Source organism: Anser anser (assembly GCF_964211835.1).
Source record: "Anser anser genome assembly, chromosome: 20".
Lineage (NCBI taxonomy): Eukaryota > Metazoa > Chordata > Aves > Anseriformes > Anatidae > Anser > Anser anser.
Genome location: NC_139741.1, coordinates 9011831 through 9023598, shown reverse-complemented (window position 1 = coordinate 9023598; position 11768 = coordinate 9011831). Strand labels below are relative to the sequence as shown.

At 41.8% G+C, this 11768-nt stretch overlaps 1 protein-coding gene across 11 annotated transcripts in view; it reads right to left on the bottom strand.

Moving 5' to 3' along the window:
- Positions 1 to 85: 85 nt before the first annotated feature.
- The window catches only part of GTF2I (general transcription factor IIi), a 73172-nt gene continuing 61489 nt past the window's right edge, over positions 86 to 11768 (bottom strand). For 3 of the 11 annotated variants that reach the window (XM_083806055.1, XM_083806053.1, XM_083806056.1), the window contains 4 exons: positions 11204 to 11232; positions 8286 to 8324; positions 5110 to 5185; positions 86 to 2384 (listed from right to left, as the gene is read on the bottom strand). In XM_083806055.1, the coding sequence (XP_083662181.1) occupies positions 5127 to 5185; positions 8286 to 8324; positions 11204 to 11232 (127 nt within the window). In that variant the 3' untranslated portion in view covers positions 86 to 2384; positions 5110 to 5126. The other 8 variants (XM_083806050.1, XM_083806046.1, XM_083806049.1 and 5 more) reach the window with 5 other exon arrangements.

Sequence of the window (11768 nt, the reverse complement as noted above, 5' to 3'; positions counted from 1 at the left end):
AGCAATACAGGGAGGAGAGAGGCTTGTCTGCTACTTCATCGCCACAAGGTTTCTCTACTGGAAGAAAAAATATCCAGAGCTCTGGTTAAGTTGTTGCAATTTTATTTATTTGCTTGTTAATTAGTACAGCCAAGGCTTTTTAGGGCATTATCAGTCGATGCCCGAAGAGTGACACACCTCATGTATTACTAGTTTGGAAACGAGTGCGATTTTCATACAAGGTCAACATCTTAAAAGTCTGCTACCTGTTAAGACTATATATAGAGATATATCATTTTTAATATAAAATTGATATTTAGAAGGTATAAATATTGGTGCAATTATTTTGTCAGTCTAATTTCTCTCTACTGGTTATAACTCAAAATGTCTGAGGCCAAAAAGAGACTTCAGTGTTGATGCTAATGTGCACATCGGCACTAATCGAAGCCCCCCAGTGGGACGGACACGAGGCACACCACTACCCGAGCTCCCAGCGTCATGGAATTACTCCAGTACTTCCAGTTAAACTGCTGTCATCAGTTTTCGCTTCATTTTTTAAGCTCTCGTACGCACAGTATGTGATACATCTGCAGGACATCCATGCAAGGCAGCAGTCTGAACTCCTTAATTCTCAGTTCTTTTGTTCTGACGCCTCTCCCTCCATTTGTGGCAGCACTGGCGGCTCCGTTAGCAATATTTAGCCTTGCTGGGCAGGCAGCTGTGCAGAGTGCCTCCCGAAGAGGGCTGAGAGTGAAGAAGGGACGGACCATCCTTCTGCTTTTTCAAAAGGGGAAGTCGAGAGCCCAAGGAAGGCTGCATGAACTCATTTCCCCACTTTAAAAATTTTTAGCAGCAATCATGAAACTGGCTGTCACTCCATTAACAACCTATTTCTGGAGGTACGTAACCGAGCGTGTCTGGTAAAGTAATGGTTCAGCGTGGAGCTAACCCTGCTGCCACTGCCACCAACGGCACAACATCCAATATTTCAGTGGGAGCACCGAGACCTACCCCGAGCAATCGTGAAAGCACCTGCACGTGGGCTGTAGCTCTCCCTTGCCTCTAGAATGGCAGAGTAGGAGCTACTCTGAACTGATCTGCCGAGTTTCAGCTTGCTCCTGCTGTGTGTTCCTGGGAACAGACACCATGTCCAACTGCATTCAAGTCTTCAAAGTTTTTCGTTTAGATGCAACAACCTCACCCACCCAGAGCCGCTTTTCTGTCTGAAGGGCATGACAGGAACTTACTTTCTTCACTGGAATTAGTAACTAGGCTGTAGCGTATTCTACCTGCCGCCAAAATTACTGCTAGGACTTCACATATAAACGTATACTGCACGGACAGTCGTGAAAACCATCAGAAATGTCTTTATTTCTTAATGAGGGAATAAGGTTTAGTATTTGTGCATAATGTAGTCATCTCAAACTCATGCCAATGAAAGAGAAACCTTTACAATAATCTCTATCTTCTCTATAGAGAGTATCATATAGCCAGAACTTTACAAATTTATGGTTTGTGAAACTTCAAAAAAAAATGCATACATGAGTCTCTTACATCATGTGTGGCGTAACCAGGACTGTAGGGGACTTAACTTTTGACACAGGAGGACTCAGAGCAGCTTGTAGTGTAAGGTTCCATAACTAGCTCTAGGTGAACAGCAGGGCTTTACCCCCCAGCCTTCGGGAGAAAAGCTCTTGCACAGGTCCACGTGAGATTTGCCTATATCGGGACTGCAGGACCAGACCCTTCATACACAAACCATGATACTCTGATAAAACATGCAGTTACGACTTCGAGTTAACAGAACAAACTACAGAAGGGTTCAATTGGTTCCTAATCCACACGCTGAAATACTGTCCACCTCATTAATGCATACTAATGGTCAAGTGAACCAGTTCATCTTTTATTTATGAAAAACATATGAATTGTGGTAGGTATAGGAAAAATCAGTTCAAATATACAGATACTATTGTCCCAGCAGCCATTAAAGGAGTGATAACTGAAAATCAGTGATTTGTTTTCTCAAAGTAAAACTAACAAACTGAACTACTTGAAGGATTTTTTTCTTCATTACAAAAGCTGAGATGCATTCAGGTACAGTGAAGTTCAGCTTTATTGGGAAACGCAGACAGCCTCTGTTAAGTCCCTGTTGATTTTAATCGTTATCATCTCCCCAGCATTGCTGCATCATATTTAGTCCTCACGATATATTCCAAAGTGAAACCAGCCATTCCAAATCTACAGTCATTCTTTGCATTAAGTCAATTCACAGAACTGCTGAAAAAGTAGACATTTCTATCTAAAAGTACAAAAAGGGTTTGTATAGAAGGTACTTCTCTTATACAGTTATATTACACGGATCAGGGCAGGCCTGACAAGCTCTTCACAGAACTGGGTGCTTCTGACTAGACAAAAAAAAATTACACAAGTGAGTTAGTTTCATTGCAGCTCTACATCTTATCACAAATACTAGTAGATTTTTTATTTTGAGTTCATTAGGCTTAAAATTAGAAAGCATGCAGAAGGTGAACATTGCTTTCCATAAATGAGAGATTAAATGGATGCTTGAATACACTCTGTAAAAGTTTAGATGGAATATTTGCTTTAGTACGCATTCTCTAGCTAGTAGACGGTCTACAGTATCCAAAAATCCAGAGCAGTGCAGCAGCAAGCTGTGCTCAGACAAAATTTCCATGACCTTTAATGGACAAATGAGATGTCTTTTTATATCTCTATTAGGTGAACTGCTTCCCACTAAAAATAATTAAAAAAATATTTGATATATTTTCTAATGACGTGCTCAGCTTTATGACAAACATTTCCAAAGTACAATTCAGCAATTTGTTAGAAAGACTACTGCTGTACTTCAAGTTCTCAGGGCACAGACGGTTGATACGTTGATATGTCAATCTCTGCCAGTTCCTACCAATTCTTTTCTGGATTTGTCCCTTCACTACTTCATCGCAGCGCATTCAGCAGCTCTACACGTGCTACCTCTTTGCTAACCCCTGGAAGCAGCTATACCACCCACCCGCCTTCCAAAGACTCAGTGCTCCAAGGATGAGGATCTTGGTGATATAGCCCTGCTCCTTCCTCCAAGTTTCCAGCTGTTTAGCGACCTTCGGAGCCAGAGGCCGTATCTGACTTTTATGCTTAATAGACACAAAATAAATAGGAAGTTCCCTAATCCATTTGTGAATGATTTTCTTTGGGCCTCCTTAACTTCAGTGATAAAGGCTACATTTTCTACTTGTTTGTATGAAAATGTTTTTTTTGTTTATTGAGCAGGTCAGGGTTAGGCTCTCTTGTTCCTCACTTGTGTACTCTTGAGACACCTTTGGATTCTTCCCTCAAACTTTACAAGCCATGGTATCTTCCCTTCAATAAACGGCCTGTCTGCTCCAGCCAAAAGCACTGCCCTTGTTTAGGAATGAAGCTTGTCCTGTGCTGCACGTCCTGCAGCACCAAGTATTAAGTGCCCAGGCCAAAATACTACAGAAACTACCAAGGCAAAGAACACGAGTCCATGGTCAAACATCTGGCAGTGAAGACCACTCCTGCAGCTAGCTTTGAAGCTCCTTTACAAAGTAGACAAGGACCTCTTAACTCTGGAGCCAGGCTGTCCAAGGCCACTGCCACACAGGGATGGAGCAGACCCTGCAGAAGCACAGAAATGCTGGCTGCAGGCGACCCTGGAAGTCGCACAGTCCAGCCTCCCTCCCCCTAAGGACTACAGCTAGCGATAGTTTAGGTTGGCCCTGGCTTTGTCCAGTCAAATCTTAACATCCACCACGTCTAGAGCACCAGAGAGAACAAAGCTGCTTTCTCCATGCTGAAACCCATCACCGGGGACGTCCCTATATGCACAACCTTCCCCTGAGCACCTGAAATGCTAGAAGGACCAAGAACAGAAACGCAGCGTCCAACAGGGAGCATCATTGCCTCCATCACTCTGTGTTTGCGCTGCACTGACAGAGGGCCATGGCCTTGGCTGTCCTTGTCTCCAGAAAGCCAGATGGTGCCAGGAGTGATATCCACAGGCTCCCCCAGCCACTGCTTCATGCGAGCTGGCGAATGCATTACCAGTCTCATCTGCTCGGGCCAGCAGAAATTAATGGTGAACAGCCAGGGCTTGGTTTTGCTGATTGCCTGTCTGTGCCCTCAGAGCTGGAACAGTATGCAGAATTTTCTTCTCCGTAATGAATAAAATGTCTTTTTCTTACTAAAACTAGACAGATTGCAACTTGAGCATACCACACAAATACATCCCATTTTATGTCTATCCAATCCAATTACTGAAGTATCAAAAACTACATAATGAGGAACGCATTTGGTACCAAAAAATTGAAATTAGAAAAAGTAGTAAAGATCCGCGATGGCTTAAAATTGCCTTTTTCTTTGAATGAAGCATACAAACTCACATGTCTGTGGGTCAGCCCTTTACATTTGGTGACATAACAACACTGCTAGCACTGCTCTCCACCTCCACCAAAATGTCATTTTAGGAGTAAGCGAAGTTAAAAAATAGGTTAAGAAAAAAGACTCAGACATTTCTGCGCTGTGAGTTAAACTAAGCTTTACATAAAGTTAACAGAAAAGAAGCAAAACTTCTCAAGTTAGTTGGTTTGTCATCACGGCTAACATTTTAGCAATTGTCTCGAGCTTAGACAATATTGCAATCACAGTGGAGAGCCTTCCTGCCCCATTACAATCTGGAAATATATAGGCTTTACCAAGAATAATGCTCGTTCACACAACCATGTCAGAGCTCTTTGTAAACACTAATTCCCTAAGCTTTCATTTACTCTGCCTCTGAGGTATGTAATTACCATCACCCATTTTTATTCATAGGCTGTTACAGCCCACATTTTCCTAGGAATGACTGCCACACAAATTTGAACGCAGTCTGCTTTACAGTGTATTCTGATGAGAAACTGAAAACGTCCTACATTACATAGATGAAAACTGAGACGAAATAATTCAGAAGTCAAGTAAAGGACTGGCACCTTCTGGCATTCAGCCCTCTATCTTAGCCTGCTTCTCCTCACTCCAAATTATAGAAGTATTATTCCTTGACAAGTGTTTATTCCTTGACAAACACTGCCTTCAAGAAACACTAAATTATTTTACCGTAGTACTGATGAGGTCTACCACGTTGGGTCTGGTTCTTGCTTTATTTGAGAACTTTCCTCTGTTTCTGTAACATCTGTTGAAAAAGCAGTAACGAATGAAAAAAACTAGTCAACCAATTTTGTCGTAATTATTGTAGTTAGTAAGTAAAAAATTACAAAAACATGAAAAGCATTCATTTATCCTTTTAAACTATTAACAGCAAATAACAACGTATTCACAATAATCTGATTTGGTGGAAATTAGCATATCCACTTGAACGTAAAGCAGCCTGAGATCTTAGAGAACTCTTATTTTTTAAGGCACAAAAATTGGTATTAGAAGCGTATGAAACTTCAAAATGCTTTTTATGTAGCTCAAAACCTTGGTAAGAAAGGAACTTTCTTTTTTTTTTAGTGGGGGACATTGGTTGTAGGGGGGATAGTCGGACCAGAGGATCTTGGAGGTCTTTTCCAACCTTAATGATTCTGGGATTCTATAACTTAATCCAAAAAGAAACCACACGATCAGTGAACATGTCAGATATATCACTGTTTTGGTCTGAATCTACCCTCCAGTCCTGCTCCCTCTGTCAATCCCCAGTACCATTCTGCCCTCAGCCCACCTTGCTGACGCTGGGTGAAGCTTTCCCAGTGCTCACAGGTAAATCTGCAGCCCATGGCTTCAGAGACAGCCTCGTGGATGGCTTCCTTTACCCGAAGTGTTAGGGCATGACCGCTGCTTCACGATTTTTATAATGCTGTCTAAAAGCTAACATCTGACCATACCTGAGCTCAAGTCATGCCTTCTGTTAGTTACCCAACTACCATTCATCGCACAGACTTGTTTTCACAGCACTGACCATTTTTTGTTCCCATCTATAAAACTACTGCTCTTCTAAACTACATACAGACATTATTATATTTCAGTCCTATCCAAAAGAAATTTTGAACTCATCTAATTTTTCTTCTTCAATGTATTACACAGGAAGGCATTATTAGATGCTTAAAAAAAAAAAAGAAATTTGATCTTGTCGGGTAAAGCATTCATCATCTTTTCATACAGATTTTTTTTCATTTCCAGGAGACTTCATTACAAAATCTTTGCTTTTCTTTTTCACAGGGATGCTTGAAGGTAAATCAAAGAAATTGTGTGTCTTTATAGCACTGCCTATATGACCCGGAGCCTGATTTTGTTCTTTTCATAAACAGAGACGATGATGTTGGAAGGAAATTCGTTTTTCACTGAAGCTGTTTGCAAGGTTTGGGGCTAGGGTAATTTATCACAGCAAAGCTGGGCTGTTTCACCACTTGATCACCTCCCAGCCTGGTTCTGAAGCGACTGTGTGTTCTTCAGCCTTGTCTCAAGATCATTTCTCCGGTAACTGGATCTGCATGCAGTTTTGGATGGCAAATTCAAAACCACGTTTGTCTATTTCTTCTAAACAGTCTCCTGAAGGGCCCATAGCTAGACTTCCCCCATGAGGAGCATTCAGAAACAAGTGTCCCACTCCACCTAACAATTTCAGCGATCCCACATAGTTTTGGCATCGTAAAGACATTTGGTATTTCAGCTTTCAGTTAACTGCGTGCTTAAAGTCTGCAGCTCAGCTCTTCTACAGCTCTCACGCTTCTCTTCTTTTTCACAGATTTTTTTTCCTCTTGCTGGTTACAAAAGGATTCATCTAGACTCCTACTCACAGCACTCAGGGTGTACCTGTAACTGAGCTCGTAATGCCAGTTTTGGCTGAGCATGGTAGAATCACAGAATGGTTTGGCTCGGAAGGGACCTTCAAGACCACCTAATTCCAGCCCCTGCCATGGGCAGGACACGTCCCACCACACCAGGCTGCCCAAGGCCTCATCCAGCCTGGCCCTGAGCACCTCCAGGGATGGGGCAGCCACAGCTTCTCTGGGAAACCTGTGCCAGGGCCTCACCACCCTCTGAGTAAAGAATTTCCTACTTGCATCTAACCTAAACCTACCTTTTTTAGTTTAAAGCCATTCCTCCTTGTCCTCTCCCTACACCCCCTGACAAAGAGCCCCTCCCCAGCTTTCCTGCAGCCCCCTTTAGGCCCTGGCAGGCCACTGTAAGGTCTCCCCGGGGCCTTCTCCTCTCCAGGCTGAAAACCCCAGCTCCCTCAGCCTGTCTCCATAGGCGAGGTGCTCCAGCCCTCTGAGCATCTTCTTGGCCTCCTCTGGACCTGTATGTCGGATAGTCTCTGAGTTCAGTGACATTGCCAGGGAAACTGAGGCAACGGAGACTGGAAAGGTACAGAACAACGGAAGTGCTGAGGTTTGCCGCTCTCTGTTTTGGGGAATCTCAGCAGGATTAGAGAATGAGCTCGAGAGCTTTAAGACAAGTGCCAATGTGCAGCCAGCTCCCTCCCAGTGCTGCAGGCTCTGCTGCTCCTACGTCAGAGAGCCCCGCTCAGCACTGCCTGGCACACAGGCAGCTGTCCTTCAGCTGTCACAGCACATTGCCATCGCTTCTGACACTCACAGGGCAGCCGCCTGTGGTCATGCTGAAAGCTGGGGCTAGCGGGGGCAGCTTTTAATGGACCCATTCACAACAAACAACAGCATCCAAATTGTCAGGTCAGTTCCGTACTCAATGCTCCAAGACCATACACAAAAGCATAAGGGGGCTGGAAGTCCTACAGCCTCCTTGGTCTCACACAGGTCAGTGTCCAAAAAATACAGCTCAGGTCTGGTCTTGGACAACAGGATAGTCTGACACTTCTCACAGGTGAGGTTCTGGAGGAACGACAAAAATCCCCTTCCCCCAGCAAACCCGTACAAGTATATTCAACCCAGTATGCTGTTCAAATTTCCTGATGATGACAATCATTCACTTGCATAAATTGTGAAAAGGACCGCGTAGAATAACTAGATGCATCACTCAGGATATGAGCAATCATTCAAAGCCTATATATAGTCGTGACTCACCAGCCCAGAACAACAATTCATAAAACTCTTTTGTAAAATTATTTGAATAATAACTTTTGCTGCAGACTATCTTTCACACGATGCAGCATGATATTAATACAGATGAAAAAAACTTCCTGGGAACCAATAAATGCCTTTTTTGTTGTTTTGATTGACTTGCCTTCTTTAAAAAAAAAAAGAAAAAAGATGCAACTTCTTTCAAAATGACTTAAAAATATTTGTTGATATTAACTGAAGACAAATACTCACCTCCTACAGATACTTCTATTTGGCTTGGTTCAGCTGGCTCTTAAATGAAAAAATATAGTCTAATGAATACGCATACAGTTTCAACAATATGAACAGAAAAGTACCTTAGCAAAAGTTAGGGAAATTAAGTTTACTCTAAAAAATAAAAAGCCGCATTTTTTCCTCTTCTAATCAAACTAAATTATCTTTGTCTCAGATAAAGGTCTGCAGCTTTCTATGAACTCTATAGCAAAGTATAAAAAGTACCCAAAGATTTATTACATTACATAATTAACTCTTTCTCTTCAGAGGATGGTTACTGTAGCAGACATATCACTGAGTCCTAGCTGAACATAATGTGCACTTGCACAGAATATACCAAGTTTGGACCAACTTAATTCAGACTACTTAAATATAAATCTGGATTGCAAATAGATGTCACTGCTTCTGGTGAATATTGTTCTCAGTGGTGAGTACGTGTACTTAGGCAGAGAGGGAAAAGCTGAAGACTAGAGGGCAAAAAGTACATTTTACTTCCAGAATGATTTTTCTATGGTCTGTATTGATGGATTATAGATGGATAGGTATTGGGAAGGTGTAGAACCCTTTTAACAGTGTGGGTGAGTTAAGGAGAGATACACTACAGCAACTTCACCGAACAGAAGTTTAGTTTTTTCTCCCTTTTCTCTGTTTTTCTTCCTCCCACCACTTCCAAATGTAAGCAGAGGAGGCAGTAGGTTCTTTTCTGCCCACCACAGAAGGGCCCCTTACTTTGAAATGTTTATTGAATGTTTTCTCTCAGTGTGTCAGTTTCTTTGAGCAACAGCCTGTCCAGTCAATTGCAAAAATCTTGCCTGCACTGCAGACAACTTGATAGGCGCATTTTTAGAAGGTCTGTGAACACTGAGAAACTACACTGTGTCAAAAGGAAGCTGTGCAATCACATTTACTTCAGCAACTTGGAGCATAACGCTAGGTTATTTGTTCAGACTGGAAGAGCTGAGGTGTGTGCAGTCTGGACACCGGCTAGCAGGGGTTCAGTGCCGTATGCAGGGGACAGAAATTCCATCAGAACTTCTGTTCTAGGCTCTTGTATGTTACACAAACTTGACTTGGCTGAACACAACCTGGCACAGCCACGCACTTGGAGTTAAGCAGACATCAATAAATAGATACTGAACTGGCTTTATATATTGCCCCTATTGATCCTTCTTTTCAGCTCACTCATCAAGTGCAAAAATCAAATTAAGGAACATGCCAATGACACGTCGTGAAGGAAGCAATGGTTCTATCGATTTATTAATATTTAATAGCTATAAATTTCACCATTGCAGGCCATCTGTCACAATAAAATGGCTCATCATAAGCAGCGTGTACCCAGGACATAACTACTAATACCATCTGCCAGTAAGATCTCGAACTGCATGCCCTACCCCTTCTGCAAGGACACGTGGCACACTCTGCATCACCTGGTAGCACGGGTGCTGCTGGTGGTGGTGGTGCTTCTGCTTCAGCTTTTTCCATCAGCTCTAAGATTAGACGTGATCACTGTTTAACTTTACAACGAAAACGGTCCCACATGCAACACAAGGGCGATTTTACCTCTTCTATCTGCAAATCCTAAAACTTGTTGTATTAACAGGTTACTAAACACTCACTGTAATCAAGCTGCAGTTCAGTATTTTTTGTTACAGAAAAAGTATTCCCTATCTGCAAGCACCAAAAATTTCCTCCTAAGTTCTCACATGTTCTTCAGAGCGAGAATAATGTATCACACCTGCAGTAGGCTCAGCGGCTTCCAATAATTCACCTCGATACCTATCAATATCAGTTCATTTTGATCATAATTAATGGACATAGATACTGCATAAAAATCACACATTCAGTAACCAGCTTCCTGCTCCAGTGGTGGAATATGATCAGGTATATATGTCGCTCTTCCTCAGCTAATTAGCTAGTGTCAATCCCATCACATGCTAAAAGTTTTGCAGAGAACTGTTAAATGGATTCTTCCATTTCTAAGTCAATTCTCTGGAAATGCTACTAAATATTTGTCTGCCTGGAAGGTTCCCTCATACAAAAGGATCTCTTTCCCACCTAAGGTGTACTTAGGACTGGTGGACAGGTCAATATGAGTTACTAACTATAACATCTTCCTGAGAACACTTTGTCCTTGCCACTCACAGACCTTAGCACGTTAGCTGGAATATACTGGTGGCTGGATGCAAGTGAGTGAGTACTGGGTTGGTAAGGCTCAGCCTGGGTAAGGCCAAACTAATGACAGAGTTACCTGGCCTCTGAATTTCTAATCTGACATTGGCTCAGAGAGAACATGACACAAGGGTAATGACAAGTGTTTTGCTGTTTGTTTTTTCTCTTAAATAAGATGTTAAAAACAAGGTGACAACTATTATAGAGAACTGAAAATACTAAAACTTATTTTTCAAATAAGATTCAAGCATCATTGTCAAAATGCACGTCTGGTAATTACACTGCCTCTCTAAGCTGTTACAACTTCAGCAGAATGTAGAGTTTTTCACTGGAACATAGTTCTGCAGCCATTGGAAAGTTCTTGTTTAGTAACTGGTACTGTGACGGATCCGAACCTAAAATGTAGACACTCCCATCTAACTCTGTTGTACAGTCAGGGTCCTAAATCTCTTTGGGACTCTGCAGCTGAAAAATACAAAATCAGTACCTTGCATTTTCATATCAAAGTTAATGCCAATCTTACACTGGTCTGTAAATTCATCATGCTGCTCTTATGTTAATTGCACATGCATTTTTAGCCAGGAATTTCAATTTTAACGACAGAGACAAGAGAGCTGTACGTAGAACTTAACCATGACGGGGCTGCCTGCCACAAAGCCAAAATGTAGAAAGCTGATCTTGGTATGTTACAAAAATACATTTGCTATCAGTGTCACATAATTACTTACGGTTGTTAATCACAAGTCCTGGAAATGGTCTGTAAAAAAAGACAAAAGAACACAAAACATGCTGATTCTAAAACATACTGCATGGGGTCTCTCTCTCAAGACTTCCTCACCCAGCAATTTGGTAACAGAGATCACACGCTCTAACAGAAAGTAGAACAAAACAGAAGGAACATCTCTTGAGCACAGTGGTTTGTTCACTAGCATTTTGAGAAACAACATACACCAAAAAATCGAAATCCTTCCCCCAGTCATGACTAATCAACAGGGAAATCATCTCTTCATCAGAGCTCAGTTAAACAGAACGTATCTAGCAAGAGTCCTTTCAGTTTAGAACTCTTCTTGGTTAAGGGTCAAGAATTCAGACTCCTTAGTAAAATTTAAGAAATCTTTCTCTAAAGAAACTGAAATTTTCTGTTTCTTGTGAAGCAGACTATGATTTGAGAAATGATAAAAATTAACACCTTTTTGGTTTTAGTTCCTAAACCTCTTCTTAGTATGATTTCCACATTTCATCTGTTCTGCTTCACACAAATATACTTTGCGTACACACGTATGTGTCTATATG